At 48.5% G+C, this 21206-nt stretch overlaps 8 protein-coding genes across 9 annotated transcripts; 1 reads left to right on the top strand and 7 right to left on the bottom strand.

The window, feature by feature from the left end:
* Nucleotides 1–102: 102 nt before the first annotated feature.
* Nucleotides 103–1276, bottom strand: FVEG_16546 (hypothetical protein; the record flags this gene model as incomplete). Its single annotated transcript, XM_018905794.1, has 2 exons — nt 103–616; nt 663–1276. The coding sequence occupies 2 exons, from the start codon at nt 1274–1276 to the stop codon at nt 103–105; spliced, it is 1128 nt and encodes a 375-aa protein (XP_018756085.1).
* Nucleotides 1277–2136: 860 nt separating this feature from the next.
* On the top strand, nt 2137–4425 carry FVEG_09259 (ATP-dependent RNA helicase DBP3). The gene is made up of 3 exons (XM_018898240.1): nt 2137–3729; nt 3775–3887; nt 3935–4425. The coding sequence occupies exons 1-3, from the start codon at nt 2239–2241 to the stop codon at nt 4086–4088; spliced, it is 1758 nt and encodes a 585-aa protein (XP_018756086.1). The 5' UTR covers nt 2137–2238; the 3' UTR covers nt 4089–4425.
* On the bottom strand, nt 3534–5969 carry FVEG_09260 (oligosaccharidyl-lipid flippase family protein). Of its 2 annotated transcripts, XM_018898242.1 has the most exons (3): nt 4245–5969; nt 3927–4187; nt 3534–3878 (listed from the first exon to the last, which is right to left on the bottom strand). In XM_018898242.1, exons 1-2 carry the CDS (start codon nt 5795–5797, stop codon nt 4115–4117), a joined length of 1626 nt encoding a protein of 541 aa, XP_018756088.1. In that variant the 5' UTR covers nt 5798–5969; the 3' UTR covers nt 3534–3878; nt 3927–4114. The 2 variants fall into 2 exon arrangements, with proteins under 2 accessions (XP_018756088.1, XP_018756087.1); XM_018898241.1 differs by having other exon boundaries at nt 3534–4187.
* Nucleotides 5970–6158: 189 nt separating this feature from the next.
* FVEG_09261 (hypothetical protein) lies at nt 6159–9046 on the bottom strand. Its single transcript, XM_018898243.1, has 4 exons — nt 7994–9046; nt 7616–7941; nt 7094–7554; nt 6159–7039 (listed from the first exon to the last, which is right to left on the bottom strand). Exons 1-4 carry the CDS (start codon nt 8098–8100, stop codon nt 6311–6313), a joined length of 1623 nt encoding a protein of 540 aa, XP_018756089.1. The 5' UTR covers nt 8101–9046; the 3' UTR covers nt 6159–6310.
* Nucleotides 9047–11119: 2073 nt separating this feature from the next.
* On the bottom strand, nt 11120–12367 carry FVEG_09262 (hypothetical protein; the record flags this gene model as incomplete). Its single annotated transcript, XM_018898244.1, has 1 exon — nt 11120–12367. The coding sequence occupies one exon, from the start codon at nt 12365–12367 to the stop codon at nt 11120–11122; it is 1248 nt and encodes a 415-aa protein (XP_018756090.1).
* Nucleotides 12368–13668: 1301 nt separating this feature from the next.
* Nucleotides 13669–15016, bottom strand: FVEG_09263 (hypothetical protein; the record flags this gene model as incomplete). The annotated part of the gene is made up of 4 exons (XM_018898245.1): nt 13669–13842; nt 14212–14275; nt 14654–14927; nt 14980–15016. 4 exons carry the CDS (start codon nt 15014–15016, stop codon nt 13669–13671), a joined length of 549 nt encoding a protein of 182 aa, XP_018756091.1.
* Nucleotides 15017–16664: 1648 nt separating this feature from the next.
* On the bottom strand, nt 16665–17227 carry FVEG_09264 (hypothetical protein; the record flags this gene model as incomplete). Its single annotated transcript, XM_018898246.1, has 2 exons — nt 16665–16841; nt 16979–17227. 2 exons carry the CDS (start codon nt 17225–17227, stop codon nt 16665–16667), a joined length of 426 nt encoding a protein of 141 aa, XP_018756092.1.
* A 1545-nt stretch (nt 17228–18772) lies between these two features.
* Nucleotides 18773–20258, bottom strand: FVEG_09265 (hypothetical protein; the record flags this gene model as incomplete). The annotated part of the gene is made up of 5 exons (XM_018898247.1): nt 18773–18882; nt 19503–19665; nt 19767–19788; nt 20098–20124; nt 20227–20258. The coding sequence occupies 5 exons, from the start codon at nt 20256–20258 to the stop codon at nt 18773–18775; spliced, it is 354 nt and encodes a 117-aa protein (XP_018756093.1).
* Nucleotides 20259–21206: the final 948 nt, after the last annotated feature.

Here is a 21206-nt window from a genome sequence, read left to right on the forward strand (position 1 = left end):
CGGTTGCGGGGTGGAAGGGGTCTCAAGGGTCTGTGCGGCGGGGTTCACCGAGGTCACCGAACTTCACCTTGATTTGGTGATAAAGATATATTTATTGTCAATTTACCAACGTGAGAAATGAACTCCTTGTGGCCACTGAATTTGGGTCTGGCCCTCTTCTGCTGTACTTGAATAGTTATTGCAGTTGTTGTGATAATCATTGTGATCGTTATAATAGTCATAGTAATCATCGTAGTCATACTGAGGTTCTTCCTCATCATTCTGGTCAGCAGGGTACATATAATAATATCCTATGACCTGAGAAGAGTTGCTACTTGATGGGGTCGATGTAGATGTAGATGTAGATGTTGATGAAGAGGAAGTGGAAGTTGAAGGAGGTCTGCGTCGCCTTCGTCTTCCCGAGGTATCCTTGGCTCCGCTGGCATAAACAGCCCAAGATCGTAGGAATATTCCAATAGTGAGCATAAGGGGCAGTAGTTGTGCGACTGTAGTAAATTCGTCAACGCCTTGGATGTGGTTCCACTTTATAGGAAGTTCGATCGATAGAACTAAAAGTGTAAAGATGATGAAACCAGACATTCCGCGGAGTACTCTGAGCCGCCAAATAATTCTCGCCCTGAATGTGTTCAGTCGTGCAGTTGAGTAGCTTGAAACGATCTCACCTTGCTCTCCTATGTCGCGAACTTGACTTGGTGATAGTGCAACAAGCGTTCAGGAAGATAAACCCACCAATACCAACAAGAGCCCCAATGAAGAATATCGAGCCAGCTGTTGTATACCCCCGACTTTCCAGACTGACCTTGCCAAATAGAAAGACCAGGTCACGGCAATCACGGTCAAGCTGAGGGAGAAAGGATGTGAAGTACCATGTTCCAATTGATACGTTCGCTGAGAGTACTGTAAGACTCATGAGATGGTAGAAATGACCATGGCTCTCCTTCGACAAGTGGAACGGGTCAAGGTGAGGTTGACATCTTGTGAGGATACGCCAGATGTATAACGGAATCTGAAACAGGAAGAAACCTATAGTTAGGAGAAGTAAGACGTATACGTCGAGTGGCTCAAGGGAGTTGTAAGCGACTCCAATGACAAGAGATATAGATGCGGCTGCTGAAGAATACAGACTGATAGATCGCAAATCTGCGAGGTTCTCCTCAGAAAGGTATTCTATAAGAAGAGAGCCAAGCCATTGTGCGTAATATGCAGATCGAATACCGACTCCGTAGACCTCAGAACGGCCCTCGAGAGAACAAAGCGGGTCACTCCTAGTATTCATGGTGAAGTCTCATGGGCCACTGAGGAGACCAATGCGAAACATAGGGAACACAGTTCATTCTTCATGGGGAATGGGGTCCGGCGTACAGTTGTATGCCATCTATCGTTCAAATACCCATTTGGGACTCTCGAATCGTCATCTAAGGAACGAGACAGACATGTTAGTTAAGCTCTCACAACCGACGCCCGACGCGATGGTGAAGTAGTCCAACAGAGACTATGAAGTTTTTGGCAAAGAGGAGGACAAGGGATACTTCATGACTTTCCTAGGACTAAATAGTACAAATCAAGATGTCATATAAACCAAGGTGGTCTAATACAAATCAGAAATAACCCAATCATGACTCTGTTATATCGCCCGGTAAGTGAGGCATCGAGGTAACTCCATCCCCAGCTTGACAGAACCGAACGGCAACTTGCATTTTGATAGGTCTTGTGACAGAACTGCAGGTATTACAACTGTAGCATTCGCGACCGACTTAAAAGGGAGCATGCACGATCTTTACGAGACTAGAGATGTTGTAAGTCGTTTATTAACTACATGTTTGAAAAGCGAGGACACAACAGGGCACACGTGTCGCCGACTGCCTGAACTGTGAACCCAGCTTGGTGACTACAATGACAAGCATTGTAATTGTACAACCGTTAGTTCAATATCACAACACGAAATGCTGTTAACGCATAATATGGGTAGTGATTGTCAAGTGACTGAGAAGAAACGGTTCAATTCGGGGTCCTTCGATAAAGGAATTTAGGTACGTACCGTGCCGGGGACTGCGGAAAGTGGGTCTAAACTGGAAGGCGACCGGTTTTTGTCTTATCGATAAGAGATTTTTTGCGCTCGCTCTGTAAAACATCCCACCCATTTTTACGTCGCAATTTGCTCCCAGCCATTCTGCGATACCCTCGACCGCCACTCGTACAACTTTCTCCCCGGTCGAATATCACATATAATCTTTCACAATGGCTGCTACAAAGCATCTCCTCGCTGATAGCGAGGATGCCGTCGTCGACCGACCCTCCAAGAAGACCAAGGTCACCGACGACGAGAAGGCTCGTCTAAAGAAGGAGCGCAAGGACAAGAAGAAGGACAAGAAGCGTAAGACTGAAAAGCAGGAGACTCTTGCTGATGAGGCTGGCGATTCTGAAGCCGAGCGTGCTGAGCGCAAGAAGGCTAAGAAGGAAAAGAAGAAGGCCAAGAAGGCAAAGGCCGCTGAGGAGTCTGCTGAGACTACTGAAGCTGTCGAGGAGGCACCTAAGGAGAAGAAGGCTAAGAAGGAGAAGAAGGCCAAGGTCGCTTATGAATCTTCTGACGACGGATCTTCTGATGCTGCTTACGTCCAGACCGCAAGCCTCTCCAACGTTCCTCAAGCCCAGATTGACGAATTCCTCTCCAAGAACCAGATCACCATCACCGACCCCAAGACCGAGACCGTCACTCTTCGCCCCGTTCTGGAATTCCACCAACTCCCCGCCACAAACCTCCTCGAGAAGAAGCCCTCGCCATTCGCCAACTACAAGGCCCCTACACCTATCCAGTCCGCTTCATGGCCCTTCACTCTCTCTGGACGCGATGTCATCGGTGTCGCTGAGACAGGATCAGGAAAGACCATGGCTTTCGCTCTTCCCTGTGTTGAGGCTGTTTCTGAAATCAAGTACAAGGGCACCAAGGCCGTTGTTGTTTCGCCTACACGAGAACTTGCCATGCAGACCTATGAGCAGATGGCTTCCGTGGCTGCGCTGAACAAGCTCAAGTGTGTGTGTCTGTACGGTGGCGCTTCCAAGGATGATCAGCGAAACCAACTCCGATGTGGCGCTGACATCATTGTCGCTACCCCTGGTCGTCTTAAAGACTTCATGTCTGATGGAACCGTTGATCTTAGCCAAGTTACTTTCGCCGTTCTCGACGAGGCCGATCGTATGCTTGATAAGGGTTTCGAGGAGGATATTAAGCAGATCTTGGGTGCCTGCCTTCCTCGCGAGAAGCGTCAGACACTCATGTTTACAGCTACATGGCCGCAGTCCGTCCAGTCCCTCGCCTCTTCCTTCATGGTCAGCCCTGTAAAGATTGCCATTGGATCTGGCGGTAAGGAGACAGCCGATGGATCTGTTGAGTTGCAAGCCAACACAAGAATCACACAGCGAGTCGAGGTTCTTGACCCCAGAGAGAAGGAGCACCGTCTGTTCCAGCTTCTGAAGGAGCACCAGCAGGGTAAGCAGAAGAATGACCGTATCTTGGTCTTCTGTCTGTACAAGAAGGAGGCTACACGTGTGGAGAATACCTTGGCCCGCAAGGGTATTCGTGTTGGTGGTATTCACGGTGATCTGCGACAGGAGCAGCGAACAAGGAGTCTTGAGGCTTTCAAGTCTGGAGCCACTCCTGTTCTTGTTGCTACGGATGTCGCTGCTCGTGGTCTTGATATCCCCGAGGTTAAGCTTGTTATCAACGTTACAGTATGTCCAACCCAAATCGCCACCCCAACTTCGCTAATTTTCTAGTTTCCCTTGACCATTGAGGATTACGTCCACCGCATTGGCCGAACTGGCCGTGCCGGCAAGACTGGTGAGGCTATCACCTTCTTTACCGTTGAGGATAAGTCGCACTCCGGCTCGTAAGTACCTGATATACCCACAAATGAATACATACTTACATATTCAGGCTTGTCAACATTCTTCGAGGTGCCAACCAGCCCGTACCCGAAGATCTTCTCAAGTTCGGTACCACCGTTAAGAAGAAGACTCACGACATGTACGGCGCTTTCTTCAAGGATGTCGACATGAACGCCAAGTCGACCAAGATCACATTTGATTAAGAGAATTACGACTATTATGGGGAGCACTATTGTTTTGCGGCATTGCGACCGCGGACCGAGTTTAGACACTCGAGGATAAAATGGCGCTCGAGGACCAGGCTGCGATGATTAGATGTTGTTTTCAAAAAGTTTGCTTTTGGAATTTTGTAGACGTACATTAGAAGCAATAATGGGATAGCGGAGCCAGCGATCTTGACGAGAGATTTGATCGGTTGATCTGCGTTGTCTACGACTTTTAGTTGCCTGAGGAGGATAGCTGTAGCGATTGAGACGCCGAGTGTGCTCTCGGGAATAAGTGATTTGATCTTGAAGTCGGTTCCGTGCCTTTTGAAGAAACGCTTGATGAATGCTCCGCTCCAGATGATGCGACACCCCATGTTGATGATGTTGGCTAGCACGAGTCCGATTGCACCAAGAGGGTAGATTCTCATGAAGAGGAAAGCTGATACGGCGAAGATGACAGAGAATGCGCCCATCCAAACGGACTGGATGTGGACTTCGGCTTCAGTAGCGACTGACGCCACGAACGATTCTGTGAGACCGTTAAGACCCATGAAGGGAATGTAGAAACAGTACGCTGCAAGCACATCACCTGCCCCTGAGCCAGCCCACTGCTTACCTGCCACAATAGCCAGAAGAGGCGGAGCAGCAAAAGGCCCAAGACTGATGATGACTGAAGTCAAAAGAATGTACAGGCGAAGAAGAGTTTGCAGGTTCTGCTTCGCTTCTGTCACTTCCTGAACTGGCTTGCCGCCTTGTTTGACAGGTGTTACAGATGACAGCAAGCGAGAGAAGTAACTTCGGCTACTCTCTTCAACGGGTTGGAAGAGAAGACGGGCAAGGAGACTTCCGTAGTTGTTTGCGAGAGCGTATGCGCCTTGGACGCTGGCGGATGCGAGAAAGGAGATGAGGAATGTGTCGCCTTGGGTGAGGAGGTGCTTGACCACGCTCTGGGCCATCATGCTCCCTGCGAGACCGATCGTTGACCGATCAAACATGGAGGCCCAGAAGCGATTGTCCTTTGAGGTGATTGTTTTGGGAAGCAGTGAGAAGCCGATTGATGAGGCGAGACGATATCCCGAGATTAGGTAGACGAGGAGTAGTGAGACACCATAGGAGATCTGTCCAAGGGCAAAAGGCAGGACCCCGATATCATTGTGCTTGGATGCCCAGACAGCAGAACCAAACACAACGATACATCTCAGAAATGTAGCAATCGACTCAGCAGCAGCTCGTGTCCCAAACTGCAGCCTCGTCTGCATGAGAACAAAACACGGTTCCGACAACAACTCCACCATAGCCGCAAACCCATAAAGATACAGCGATTCAACCAAATACGGCGTAGCAAGCGTAATCTCATTCGCATACGCAAGATACATCCACCCCAACCCAAGACTGACAAAGCTTCCCAGTCCAATGGCGAGATATCCCAGATTCACCACAGCTTGACTCTCCTCTTTAGCCTGCGATCCTGAGTCTCGTCGTTGAATAGCAACACGAAGACTTTCGCGTGCAAAGAAGAGAACTGAGAGGTAGTACACCTCAAGTTGAGTTGAAAGACCTAGAAGCGGTGCTGTGAGATACCGCAGGAGGAGTTGGTTGGCGATGAACGTTATGAGGCGGGAGGCGAGCTGGAGGATGATGAGGAGGGAGGCGCCTTTGATCATTGAGGGCGCCGGAGGGCTTTCTTTTTCAGTGGAGGGAGACATTTTAGCGGTTGGGGGAGAAATGAGCGACTGTGGGTGGAGGGAAGTGAGATGAGATGAGGTTGAAGATGAAGATATCGCGGGTTGTTTGACACGTGTTGATGGGAGATGCGGATGTCTCAGTGCTTCAGTGGGTTGCAGTGGGCGCTGAGGGTGCGGGAGTGCTAATGCAGGGCGGGACCCGCCTGGGAGTTTTTCGCCTGGGAGTTTTTCGCCTGGGAGTTTTTCGCCTTAGAATTCCCCGCCAGCTATAGGGTGGAAGAAGACAGACTGATGATGGCAGAGATGTTATGCCGACTACTGATATCGACCTGCATCCAAAGATTATTGTATATCACGTAAGGTTTCACATCGACAGAGGTAATATGAACAAAATTACGGAGCAATAAATTCATGGATATCAGCTAGTTATTTATCTCATCTCATAATCGTAGTCTACCGACAGCAGAACTTCCAAACTCAGCAACCCAAACAACATCTTCCTCATCAATCGATATCATTACAAGAGTCTATTCTTTAAACATCATTCTTCTCAGTGTGAGAAACCTCTCCCTGCTCGTGACCCTCATTGAACATCTTGCCACCAGCTCCAGCAACACTGTTGCGGTGCTGCCAAGTCTCTTGAGGCCTCCAGCCAATGGACTTTCGGGCAACGCTAACCTCATCATAGAGCTGGTCAACCTCCTCGAGGGTTAGACCCTTGGTCTCGTAGATGAAGAAGTAGACGAAGGCGATGCACAGGAAACAGCAGCCGAACCAGATGAAGAAGATCTTGGACTGGAGGTTGGCCTTGCCGGTACCGTAGTCGACGAGGTAAGGGGTGGAGTAGGCGATGGCCCAGTTGAAGAGCCAGTTGGTTGCGGTGGTCATAGAAAGGGACTTGGCACGGGTCTGGAGAGGGAAGATCTCACCAGTGACGACCCAGGCCAGGGGACCCCATGTTGAGGCGAAGAAGAAGATGTAGATACAGACGAAAGAGACGGCAGCTTTCTGGCCAGCCAAGCTCTTCACGAAGATGACTCCAGCGCTGTCTTGGCCTGTGGAGAAGGTACCGGACATGGCGACGATGAACTGGGAGACACACATGCCGACAGCACCCCAGAGGAGAAGAGGACGACGACCCCACTTGTCAATGGCGTACATTCCAGGGAGAGTGGAAGCGACATTGATGGCTGATGTGATCATGGAAATGGTGAAACCGCTGGAGATACCCGAGTTCTCAAAGTACTTGGTACCATAGTAGAACTGAAGTTTGTTAGTCATGTCTCATAACCACGAGATAGTGAAGTGAGAACTTACGATGAAGTTGATACCAGTGAGCTGCTGCAGAGCCTGGAGAGCACAACCGGTGAACTGTCGCTTAAGAATAGGAGGCTTGAAGCAGTCAATGTAAGAAGATGTTCCGAGGCTCATCTCATGGTCGTGGTTAGCCTTGATCTCGCTGAGCTCAGCCTGAACAGCAGGGTGATCAGGACTAAGACGGCGGATTTTGGAGAGAGCTTTAGATGCATCATCGTGGCGGTCTTTCTTGATGAGGAATCGAGGTGTTTCGGGGAGGATGAGCATGCCACCGAAGAGGACGAGGGAGTAGGCGAACTGAACGGCGATGGGGATACGGTATGAGCCTGTGTCGTTTCGCTTGCCTGTCGCGTTGTTTACGATAGCGGCGAGGAGAAGACCGATTGTGATGGCCCATTGGTATGAACCGACGATGGCACCTCGAATCCACTTTGGTGCTGTCTCAGACTGGTACAGGGGGACTAAAGAAAAAGGCATGTTAGTTCGAAACTCTGAAGCTGTCACGCGGTGGGTTTAACTTACTAATAGCGGAAATTTGACCGACACCGAAACCGGCGAAGAATCGACCAGCGAGGAACATGGGGATGGCAGTAGCAGCAGTTTGGAGAGCGACGCCGAGGTTGAAGACCCAAGTGGCGATCATGAGACCGGGACGACGACCGATGTAGTCAGTCATGAAGGGAGAGGAGAGGGCGCCGAAGAACGTGCCGGCTGAGAGGATGGAGACGATGCTGGACTCTTGGCCGGTCGTGATGTTGGGGTTGCCCTTGGCGTCTGTGTAGCCGGTGCTGAAGAGGCGCTGCCAGTAGGGCATGGCCAAAATACCAGAGATGGTACCTGTGTCATAACTGCGATTGTTAACCTCACGATGGAACTCCAGTGAAGAGAAGGGTAGCTTACCCGTAGAGAACACCACCAAAGGCGACAAACAAGCCGATGGCGATAGCAGGCCATGCCTTGCCAGCCTCCTCGGGCTTGCTGAGGGATGCCCTTCGAATAGCGTTCATGATGAAGATCGACACTCAAAGCAAGAGTGTATAATAGAGAACTAATAGTGTATAAACAAGTATGAAGTATGAGTGATGATAGAACAGAAGAGCAAAAACCAAGGCGGGAGATTGTCTCTTTTAAACCCCAAACAAGGCATCATCAGTAAACTTCTGTGTAGTATACTTGGACCAAAAAACCCCCCTCTTGCGTAACATGACCTCTCCCCCCCCAGGAAGCTAAAAAGCTAAGCTGGGGAGCTAGCTATCCCACGGCTTGCCCGAGCTAGTGGAGTGCGGAGCAGCCGCACCATCACCACCTTACGATGGTGTAGTTTAAAAAGAGAACTAAGCTGGGGGTGAGGAGGTCATGCGGTTCATTGGCTCAGCAAAGATCTGGTGTGGCTGCTGGTTGGCTTTCCCCTCAACGAGTGTCGTCACTGGCACTGGCGAGGGAAGATATAAACGCCTTCACCGTGGAGAGCGGCTTGAACTAAAGAGACGGGTAGATGGTGGCGTTTTGCCCTATTCCATAGCTATAGCAGAAGACGTAGGTAGGTGTTATAGGCAACTATGTAAAAGTGTCTCGTCGTCTTGGGCTGCAGAACCCGTCAGAGCAAACAAGCTTCCCCAAACAGACTCCATCTTCCCCAGGTCCTGGTTTTCTCGGCGCCCTCGTGCTTAAACGGACAGACTCAATCTCCACATCCATGTAATTTGGAGTAGGTAGGTACATGCACTCTAAATAATCCCATCGCCTGGGGTTGTACCGTTGTAACTTGTAAGTTAAAGAGTGGATACCTTTTTCTCCCCCCGAGCCAAGAGCCGGGCCAGGCCGGCTCGGCGACGCAGATGCCGAAGAGCCCTATTACCATTTTTGGCAAGTTTGTTTAACTCGTGTGAGTGACCGAGCTTAGTTGATTGATGTCTTTTTGCCACGACGAGAAACTAGAGATGTTCAGCGAAACGACACTGCAAAAACGATACCTAGTAAAAAGGATTAATTTATCAGCACCGTTTGTGTTTGTGAGGTGCTAAGCAGCTGACAACCAATTTCGCTGGTGACGCTCTCGGAGCCGGCGGCTTGACGAGTAGCGCGCGCAAAGACCATCAACCACTTCGGCCCTATTGTGGAAGTGTGTCTTTTCATTTCATGAGGGCATTCAGGCCCAACGCATTTTTCTTCACGTCTACTGACTACATACACTAATAATAACCCTCCGAGGGGCTTTAGCTCAGTTCAGTTCAGCTCAGCTCAGCTCACCTTTCTTTTACGAGTTGCCATAACGACACTGTCATATCATGAAATTTCTGCATTGAATGTGGAAACAAAGCCTCATGCGTTAACTAACTATTGGGAATGCGGAATGGCGTCGATGCCTCGCTTAGAATAAGGCGCTTGGCGCTACAAGGCTGAAAGTATGAGGCGCCAGAGCTGTAGCTTAGAGTGGCTGTTGCTGTTGTCGCTGTGGTTGGAGAGAGGGCTGAGAGGATGGGAAACCCTTGTCCAGGCCCTAACCTTAACTTTATACTGGCCATTCAACAATATGCATTCATTGAAGAGAGTATTGTTTGTGATCACTATCATAGGCTTGCAGCCTCGCAATATGCAATTGACGGTCTCTGGTTATAGTGAACGTGATCTCGGTTATGATACTGATCTCCAGAAGCTCAATTGAAGAATCTCGATATACTGAGAGCCATTCCTAGGTAGTGAAGAAACCTGTGACATTTAAGTTTCAACGACTCGACTGATCAGCGGCTGATTCTTCAACACCAACTCAACAGTCCCGACTAACAAACCACTCCTCGATTCCCCAGACACTCACTCCATGGGGGTCATCAGCATCAGCATCGCATCGCTTAACACCCAAAACCCCGCATATTGGGGCGAGACCAGCCTGTCAGTTGATGATCACGTCCATTTCCACTCAATCCTCCACCCTCAATATCACAAACCCTGGCCACTAGCTTGTCGGACCGGTAATGCCACCTAGCGCCGAGTCTTGTTAGCAGAAGCACCGAGATCTGCACCGTTTCTCACGGCTACCGGCATTACGATATGGAGACTTCGAGCAGTGAGCAGGGATAACTCGACTCGTGCGATCCCTTCATTTTTCTTTGAATCGGCGGTATTGTGGAGTCAGCTAATATATCTCTCCATCCTCCACGTCCACGGGCTCTTGACAATCCCCGCGGGGGAGGGGGATGAGCAACCGTTGGGCGAATACAAATGTCCATTTATCACTGCGACCCTCCTAGTCTAGTCTCTTTTGTCGGACCGTTGAATGCTTAACACGTCCCGCTAATGTTTGACTACAACCCCCGACTTGTATGACTGCATGCTTCTCCATGGGCACCCCATATCATCTCCAACATCTGTAAATTGGCTCTGCCTACTCCGTATGGAGTACGTTACTGATAACGTTCCCATTCTGTGCGTATGCGGGGTTGGCTATGGAGCCTAGAAGAGGAGAGGAGGGGAGAGGAGAGGAAAGAAAAATAAAGGGCCTTGATCTTAAATGACAAAAAGACTTAGGTAAATTAGCATAAGTTCAGGATATCTTTACTATATTTAGGATACCTTTTGCTGAGTTTGTTTTGACACCCTCTATCAAGGTGCGATGTTTTCTACGTCCGAGGCCATGATACCGTAGGATCTGGGGAACTCACTCCGCTTACATGAAACGATCCTTTATCGCAACTTACTGGGCCCTTGATGACAAGAAGGGCAATGATTCTCTGGGTCTATAGGCGTTGACAGATGCTGGAACACTCGCGGGGCAACATATCCCTACACTAAACTCGGAGTGCTCCATTAAATGTGCAATCAGCGAAACGGATAGAATGAGTTGCATCGCTTTATACTCTGTATCGTCTATCTGTTACCATGACCTCTTCCGCTGAACGACACACCACAAGAATGATAGACTAAAGTTCGACATACACTTTCCTCCCGACCCGAGCGAGAATCGACGCTTTGCGCTCTTCGAGCAACGACCTTGGTTTCAACTCCTTTACTATGTTCCCGAGAACACTCTCAAACAGTAGATTTCCGCTGCCCCGTGTGTGTATGTAGCGTCTGCTGGTCCTCTCGATTCGTGAACTTTTTATCCTCGATTTTCCGTTCGTGCTGATCCATTTGGTCTTCCGTCTCACTCATTCGCTTTGCCAGACTTTTAAGATCTGCCATTTTGTCACATAGGCTAATCTTCAAGCACATATGTTCTAGCTCCTTTCGAGCGCGTCGCTTGGATTGCTCGGCTACTGCCTTGTACAATTCTCCGATTATGCGACGGCGCTCTTGGTAATCCGACTCGCCAGTCTCGCTACCGCAGGACGTAGGCGCTGTAGTTTGATTATAAGAGTCGTCGGAAACATGGCCATCGTCCTCATCAACCGCCTCGGACGACTCATCGTCCATAGGCGATATATGGACACCACCCTCACCACCATTCTCCTCAGAAGGCTCGCCGCTCACAGGCGACCTGCCATCGTCCTCATGAGACTTCTCCTTAGAAAGCACGCTACTCACAGGTGATTGGTCAACCTCTTTCCGATATAGGCTGTAATTGGTGTAGTAGGATTTTAGGACTTCTTGCAGAGAGGTGTTCTGGGGCTCTGCCTCTTCAGCTTCAACTGTCCCCTCAACAGATTTACCACTCTTGAGCTCTGTAAAGTCGACCAACCCGTCAGTGGTCACTTGTGCCACGATGCGTGCTCCCCTAGGCCCAGGGTCTGTACCGCCCGGACCACGAATAGTAAAAAGGAAAGGTATCCTGCGTTCGAGACAGAGGTAGGACTTTATGCGAATCAGGACAAGGGAAAATCTTAGACCTGATTCCTCAAAAGGGACCATTCGTTCGGTAATGAATTCCCTTAAATCTTGTTGTGAAATGCGCCCGCGTCGAAGGCCGCTGCGGATCACGAACCTGATGTAGTCATCGTTTACTTCACCAGAGATATAGTAGCTGTGATATGGCGCGGAGTAAGGATCTTTGCCGAAGAAAGCACGAGTTCTTTCTATAGCGGCCTGCTCCTTGGCGTCTGGTACCTTGACGAACCACTCGCAGAGGAGTTTTTCTTGATCATCAGGGCAAATGAGCTGTGATTGCAGTTGATGGTAAACCATTCGTCTGTGGTTCTGCATCGCCACCGTGGTTGGTGGAGGTGATGATGGAGTAGGCCACATTTGTGAGGCCGGGCCGGGATTTGCTGGGCGTTGTAAAACACTGCCATTTTGGGACGAAGCTGCAGCATTTTCGCTGCTCTCGCTCGCGTTGGACATGTTTGTTGATGTAAGGGATGCAGTGTGTAACGAATGTTGGTGAAGAAGAAGATGATGAAGCTGGAGAGTGATGCTGATGTTGAGTTGGATTGTAGATGTACTGAGGAAAGAAACTGGGAAGAGGGTTCATATTCGCAGGCTCAGTCTAAACTCAGCAGAACTTGCCCTAAAATTATCCTACCTACCTGCCTAAACTTATGAACTCACCTAAGACTTTTTGTCATTTGGAATTAAGGACCCGAACTTTCTATCCTCCCTGCCTTACTCAAGGTAAGTAGGTAGGTGGGTAAAGAAAGCTACAACTGGCTCATAAAAGAAGGAACTGGACACATGATTGATGTTCAGCAGGCTCAGTCCATGAGGTGACCTTGAGGAGCAGGAAAACACCAGTCCTTGATATGAGGTATCAAAATAACGCAGTAAAGATATTACAAACTTGGGTAACAATGGTATCCTAAGCTTAGGAAATGTATCTTATAATTGTGCCAAGTTGCCTAAGTCTTGTTGTTACTAAGGGTCGAGATCCTGACTCTTCTCTTCTCTTCTACTTACCTACCTACCTTAGGTTCTAGGGAGGTAGGGTGAGCAACAACCTCTGCAGCGAGGGAAGCTTCATCCTATCTCATGGGAGTCGCTGATCTGACATCAAGATGTAGGTAGGTGCCCTCAACCACGATGCATGGCAGTTGAGCTTGCGAGCTTTCATACCTAGCCTGCTCGACGTTTCTCTACTAGACATCTGTGTAAAGTCAACCGCTGTGTGAGGACTCCACTAAGATTCCGAAGACAAAAACCCATGGATGCTCAAGGCTTTTGCGAAGCCCAGATATCACGATACTTGGGCTGCAGACTCAGAACTAATGACCAAATGTTTTGTTACCAGGCTTTACGCCATATCTTGCCCCTGATATAAAGTTCTTGATAAGCCATATATCAAAGTGCCATTTATTAAGACTACCTTAGCTAATTTCTTCTCTAGTCAGCAAGGCAATACCTGCGATAAAAATTAGTTCCTGTGTGTTTCATCTGAACAGATCCATCTCCGCCGACTGCCAACATGTCTCTCATCTAATAAAGTAAGCGTCGAGATAAAAGCAAGAAAGGACAGTCTTCATGGAGCTCCCATTTTCTTAGCACTCTTCTCGAGCGTGGCAGTCTTATATGTGCTCTCATCCCCATCGTTCTCTTCCGCGTTATCACCCCTATTCAGCAGCCCCAGACTGATCCTCCTCCGACTTCGATAATCTCCAGAGCGTTCGTTCAAAGCTAGTGACCCCAACTGTCAACACTATCCTCTTTCGTCACTTCTCACATGGCATAATACTCTCGAGGTTCCCCCAGTTCAGATCAAAATAGTAGCCTGCATGCTGGAGCCACTTGCCCTCGCCGTGTTCCTCCACAAGACGTTGTGCTTTGATGATCTCCAAGGCCATCGGAAGAACAACGTCTGCGTTATTCTGAGTCGCAAGAAGGGCCTGCAATAAGATCGCATGTTTTCATGGCATTTGTTGTCCTCCCACTTTATATAAGAAGCGTTGTTTATAAGGGAATTAGGGGAAAAGGAAGCACGAGTGCCAACTACTGGCGATGGCACAAGAGTTGGGCGAGCATCATGGAAGTGGGCATCGTAGTCAGGAGTGATGGTTCAAGAGACCCGTTAGGGTCAATATTCGGCATGAACTCTGGTTGCGGACATGGATGGAAGATAAGTCTGGTCTTGTTATTCTCTGTATGAGACTCTGATGCCAAGTCGCTGAGGACTTGTTGACCGATACCAGGGACTTCATCGTGTCTCAAGATTCCGGAGGCGTACTTGTCGTCATGGAGTTTGTTAGGAGATTTACCATACTCTTAGTTTTATAGGCCTGAGATCGGCCGCTGTCTTCTTCAGACTGGTATTCCGATGGCCTAGGCAGGCAAGGCGTGGATCAGCCTTTGCAGTCACATTATAAGCTCGTTCGACCAGTTTCTTCTCGAAACTCGGATCCCTCGAAACGAGCAAGCTATGACCTACTGCTACCAGCTTCGTCAACTGCTAGGCCTCGCGCAAGAGTTCTCTTCCAGTAAGGAATGTTGGAAATTGAAGGATGTAAGCAGCGTGGGTTCGCCCGGCACATAATTTGATACAACACATGATTGATGTTTGCAAGAGCGCCGGAGGCAGCGGCGTATTGCTGCAAACTCATCTACCCGGTTATATATTCTTGTTCCACGATCAAAAGCCAAGGAATTCTCTGGTGACAGTTTCGTGCGTGTGGCCCGGCGACATTGCCCGCTTTCATATACCAAGGTTGTCCCAGGTGGCTTTTCATGTTTCTAATCTGAGCGTTCAATGGTCCTTTCGCTCTCTCCATATTCTGTCTATTTTCGTTTACGAAGGTTGGTAGATCTGTGTCGAACAAGAATAAGGTGAGATTCTTGACCTTCGGTAGACGAGAAAAGATTGGCAGGTCCTTTTCCATTCTCATCTCGAAGTATGCCTGTGGCATGGGAGGGTCAGATGGCCCAGCCTGGTTTGACCCGTGGCTGGAACTGTAGCTCTGGTCGTCGGTGTCCGGGGCTAATTCTGTTAATAAAGGATATTATATGCTAAATCTTATGGGGATACTTACGAGCTTCACCTCGGTGGAGCCAACCAGTTCGTGACATTGAGAACATTCTCTGAAGGCGAAAGGTTCAAGCCTATGTAACTCGAGGATTATGGATAAGTCGTGGTTGCAACTGGTCCATGTACTGATTGGTAGCTGAGACCACCGCGAGTCCCTTGACCACAGTCACGATCGCAGGCAATGTTGGAATTGCTTTAGTCTCTATATTTTACCCTTTGATCAAGTCCTCGAGTAGTTTGCCGACCAGGATGTTTTGTTTATATAACGTGCATACAAATATTCGTGAGACTGCAAGGCCAGCTGTGGAAGATTGTATGCGGCCTTCTTCAGCTCTGTCCCATGTCCGTCCCCAGAAGATCGAAATGCGACGGACTGCGGATCAGCTCCACGTCGCTTGTCTTGGGTGTGCTAAGGGGGAAGAACTTCCAAATACCACACAGGAAAGCAACAATAACCAGAACAGAAATCACTACTTCCGCGTTATCTGGCATCTCAATAGTCAAAGCCATGATAAGTAGGTGCGCTCTGAGGAGGAATAAACTTGTTGAGAGATCCATCACTCATGAACCAGGTTCCCAATTAATGTCACGGCGCGGCCGGGCAAGTTTATGGACATATTTAGCCGCCCCTTTATAAGCCACACCATCAGGAATCATCTTGGACTCCGTGTAACTTATTTTCTGGATGTGAGTGACAGTTTTAGTATTATCGTGTTAAGTAATATATCTGCAAAACCTGATTTATCGATGAAAAATGCCCAAGTGGTCCTTCATCTTTTTAATCTGTTCATTGAACTTGACCTCACGAGCTGATACCCATGAGTGCTGTCACAGCTGGCAACGCGAGGAGAATCAGGGGCAATTTCCGCATTGCGCTTCTATTCGCTTTTGGATGTAGGCTGGATGGTAGCAGGCAGCTCGACACTTGATGCAGGAGGCAACGATTCCCTCCTCTGTTTCCGTCTAGTGGAGGCGTCAGAATAAGAAAATGCTTGCGATGTCTTGTGTAATTCCACTGCCACATCTTCATCTCGAAGACATCCGATGACAAGCCTGAGTTGTTGAAAGAACTGGCCATATGAATGAGCCAGTTCAGCATTGATGTAGACTTGATTGAGTCGTCCTCGCCTCTGAAGTAGCTGGGGTCCGTCGTCGGGCGAGAGCATATTGCACACTAGTGGTGCGAAGTATATGCCCAAATAAGGACGCCTATATAGTATAGAGTCCAGCAAGTTTGGTGAGACTTGTCATTGCCAGCCGGCCCTAGTTGTTGAGGGACGCTGGGGGTTGTTGTTTCTAGAAATGATCAAATGGTGGTGTTTTAGAGTCCCACGACAGCTAACATCTTCATGAGCATCACTGTTGAGCTGCGAAAAGTCCTTCAGATTGAGGACGAACTTCCATGAAACCTCTTCTTCTTTGCGTGGCCAGGCGTACCTCATGTATTCCCCTCCCACATGTCAAGGGTTTTCTTAGTAAGTTCCGGACCACTCTTCTAAGTTGTATTTATATGGGAAAATTGACCAGCGGAGACGTAGGGCTCGATCATCCTCCTGAGATATAGTTTATTTTCTATAAATAATGGTTATGGTCGAGGCTAGGGGAAGCTGGGAGCCTTCGCCTTGGCCGCCTCCGCCTTGGTTGTCTCGAGCTGCATCTTGAGCTCTTCATTAAGATTAATCTGCTTTGTCAACTCCTCTTCTGCAGAGAGCCAGGAGTCGAATACCATTTCTGACGCTCCTCCGCCAGCGCAAGGTTTTTCTTGATGTCCTCATTTTCGATGGCAAGCTTGCCGTTGTTCTCCTGGAGGTGATCGAACGGATCGTTGACGAATTTGATTTCGATCTCAATCCGCTCGATGCGTTCCTCCTTTGACCATGTTCAATTCTGAAATCTGAAAGCCACATTGGACTGATGGCCTGTAGAGACAACCGTGCATTCTCATCCTTCCGAGGCTGGCCCAGATAATTAACCCATATGACCAGAAACCCCATTATGTTGACCTCAAGCTCCTCCGAACAGGACAGGAGGCTAAACTCAACTGTCTCGGTGGCAGTCCAGAGCTGTAATCCGATCGATTGGCAGCCGATGAAGATATGCCCTCGTATATAGCTATATCGACGATGCATGCCTAGTCTATTGGCTTCAAGTGCGGAATCAAGACCAGGCAAGGCGCGTCGGAAGTTGTATACCACAGGATTGCCTTGGAATGACGTGGTATACGACCAGAATCGTCCAGCTATGGCAGTCATGTGGAAGTCGTCATGTCGAAATCACCATGCTCATCACATGTTGACGTTCGCAAGTATATATATAGGCACGCAAGGTTGCCCTTAACTGTTCTATAATTGTTCTGTGTAGAAGAGATGTGTCAGGAGAGATGTTGTTGAGACTGCGACTGTCTTGATAGTTTAGTAACTGTGATGAATGATTTTGGTTTCGTTGATGCTTTGGTTGATGAACTGGTGCAAAGTGCGATGGAAGAAGAGAGAAATGGCCAAGATGTATGTTGAGAATTATATATAACAGAGAAACATCCAAAATCGAGATGTCTTGGTGCTGCTTTATCCGCCTCTCTTCTCCGATCCGCTCTGCGGTATTACTGGCTTTGCAGAGTAGGTTGAAATTAGATATAGCTTTAATTCATGCTACGCTGTAGGCAGGCTGACAGAAAAAGCCTCATTACGGACTGCCAACTCGGAAGCAACCGTAAATGCAGTTATTGGTATGATAGACACCAAATCCATCCCCTTGTGGGCCATTGGAGATGATCAGATGAAGTCCAAAGTATGGATTGATCCTCTTAGTAGTCCTCGTCGGTAGTATCCCTTTGTGAATTCCACCGCAATGATCGTCTCTCTGTCCTTTCGAGCTTGAATCAGCAGCATGAAGGGTTGTTATAATAGGCCGCAGTACCAAAAAAGGTTGATATTGACGTTTTGGCTTGTTATAATGTAACATCGGTTGTCTGTACAGCTTGAGGGTCCAAGTTCATCTCTCTGGGTCCAGGGCAAAGCCATGTGGGCGAACGGGGTTGGTCGATATTTTCATCTCCTCAGATAGACGACTCATGACTGGGGGTTGTACAAATAGAACTTGTTTCTCCGGGAAATGGCTCGACTAGTACACGCAGGCCATACATATTGAATGACAGGTAGGTAGTCGGTGAATCGGTGAAGGTATTGCGGGTGAACCTTGGATCCACAGAAGTTCGTCGATGTGGAAGACATGTAATAATATAGATAGCGATAGAATGGTTCCAGAAGATATTATGATTGGGAATAGCCTGAACTGGCCTCGGCTTGAGAGATGCTGGTACGGGAATGGTACAGTGACGGAGGGAAGTGCGTGTAGCACTACCTTCTTTCGCATCTCCGTCGGAAGACACCCTCAGAGTTGCTGAGGTAGTCCCAGCCGTTGACAAATCTCCATGGTATTCTCGTATCTGCGCGAATTCCACGGTTGAGAAAGTGGTCTTGGGCCGTGTACGAATGGTCACCGGCACGTTAAGATCAGTGACCAGCATCAGGGTTTGCCGGGAGGTAACAACTCTTCAAACAGCTAATTAAAAGCCTCTCTGACCAGTTTGTCGACAAGTTGTTGTTTCGCGAGGATCTTTGATGAGGCCGTAGAAGAGGAGTGCCTTCATGGTAGCTCAGGCCGCGAAATTGGGAACCTGGTGGTGATTGATTGTAGGAACTCTTTTCCCGACCGGTGCTAGCTGGCTTGGCAGTGGTTTTATACTGACATAGGAATCCATGAGAAGCTTGAGATTCCTTTTGTCGTCCGTTTGACTATTAGTCCCATATCTCGTCGGGCTTTTGGGTCATGAGCTGGTTTCCACGTTGCTTCCGTGAGAAGGTGTCAACGTCTATAGATTCGTGACCCGAAGACTGACCAATGGTTCCTATACTATCTCTAGGATCATATAGTGAGACTTTTTCCAGTAATCTTCAAGCTTTCTGTGAGTATAATATATAAGATAGCAGTCTCAGCGGTGTGGCATGTTGTGGTCAGCCGCCCATGGCAATGGTTTTAGCCAGGATGATCATGTTACGCTGGGCTGGCGTTGACATTTACCCACCCATAGCTTCCAACATAGCATCCAATATAGCATCCAAGGACCAGATATGATCACACTTTTATATTTGATCTCTAACAGCGGGAAGTACCATTTGGTACGGATATAGCTGCATTTGCGGCGGACATCAGTGAGTCGTGGGGGAATTTTGTTTGGCACGGAGTAGGATGTGTATACACCATAGCGTATGGACAGATGAGGAAGTGCTGGTAGAAACATTCATGCTTCAACTTGAGATGATCTTCTTTGATAAAGAAGTTAGCAGGAAGAGACATGTCAGACATGCTGGGTAATGTTATCGTGTTATGGCTCGTGGTTATGTGTGTAGGCTCATTGATGCGTGGATTCCCTGATGAAACGTCCATTAAGTCGTCCATATAGTATCGATCCGCAAAGATGCAGACTTGCGCATGATGCAGCAGTGTACCTGCACCGGTGTTTCTTACTACCTGGGATGTTGAATGTCTGCTCCTCGAAGTAGAAGCCGACGGTCATTGGGAACGATATCGAGAGTTTCGGTCTATATATAAAGTCGAATGCGGCTTGAACATGGATGGCGAATTCGGTCTTTCTTGCTGTGTACCTGGTAGCCAGACACACATATCGTGCCTGTTGGCAATCGGCTAACGCCTGGTGGTTTGTTCCCACGAGTTTATGCCCCGGGTGGAATATAGGGAAAATTATCTCTAATCGAACAGGGAACTGCTTACCCAGTTTGATCCTGGGTAGATTCTGTCGGAAAGTCTCACAGAGTGGGATGGATTGGTTGTCATTCGGCAGAATTCCCTGTAGCCACCTTTCCAGAGTAGCATCGTTTTCCTCAGGTATATCACAACGAGTTTAAGATTGCTTATCTGTCATCTCAGAAGAAGAAGAAGTGCATCTCGTGGCTGGATCTGGAAAGGTCAGTTGGCCATATGAGCGTAGTCATCCCAACAGAGGGCATTTGGTGCTCTGTATATATGTTGCTTTCCGGTAGTTGTGTGTTGAAGGTGATCTCTCCGTTTGTTGGTCATCCTTATGGGTAACAAGGAGACGTACCTGGAAGTTATCGTGTTGGTGAGAGTGCTATCAGTAGGGGAGAAGTTGTCAACTTACGAGGTAAAATTGAGGTCGCCCTGTGGTACTCGATCGCTCCTGGGCTTGCTCCAGGCTTAGCATGATACAGACCAGATACGGAGTGCCTTATCTGATTGAGACATCTTGGTTTTTATCGCTAATCAAGCCACTCCAGTCTAGCAGTCTCGTCGGTGAGTTCATAGATCTCTGCCTCATTACGCTTCCAGACTCGAACATCTGGAAGACGGGGACGTGGATACCGAATTTAGTGCAGGTCATGTCGTGGTTTGCGGTTACGTCGAAGTAATGCATGTCTTGCCTTTTGGCCTCTTTTGGTCATTGCACACTCCGTCCCATTATCCGCCTCATGCTCAACCTCACCTCGTCCTCATCCACATCATCGGCGCGGCTGGCACGCAGGCTCCCTAATATATATATATCGGCACGGACAAGCATCTCCTATTCCTAGCCCTTTGTTGCAACAACGCCGTCTGGCTGTTGAGCTGTTGTTGTTGAGATGGTCGTAAGGCTTCTACTTAGTGACTCAACAATTGTGAGTACATGAAAGAAACGTGCCAGTTTGTGTTCGCTATGATGCCTCGGTGCCGTATCAACTTTGAACCGTCACTCTCGGCGTGTTGGTTGCTCAACTTGTTTGTATAGCCCACGTCAAGCTCCGGGCGAGGAGGATACTCATGTCCTGTTCAATTCGTGGCCCATCATGGCCCGGATGAGCTCGTATGCGCAGATTGAGTGTATCCAGCACCAGATAGATTCTGCAAGTCGATTTAAGAGATCGATTACCATTAGCAGTTGAGAAAAGCAATCATAGGCCGCGACTGGTTATTCTCAAATGGACTGAGAGGGGTGAACTTCTTCAAGACTGCGTCTCCAACCTTGTCCTAATTGTATAGGACGTAGGTAACGGCAAACAGGCGGATCTTGGTCCACGCTACAGCAGCTGCCGATGTAGTTAAATCCTCATAAACACTGCTGCTGAAGATTCTCCCACTTGAAGCTAAAGCCACCGACTTGGCGGGTGACTGCAAGGAGTGCACCATGACTTCTTGCTGTTACTCAATATATATAGG

The sequence above is a fragment of the Fusarium verticillioides genome, chromosome 5 (assembly GCF_000149555.1).
Source record: "Fusarium verticillioides 7600 chromosome 5, whole genome shotgun sequence".
NCBI lineage: Eukaryota > Fungi > Ascomycota > Sordariomycetes > Hypocreales > Nectriaceae > Fusarium > Fusarium verticillioides.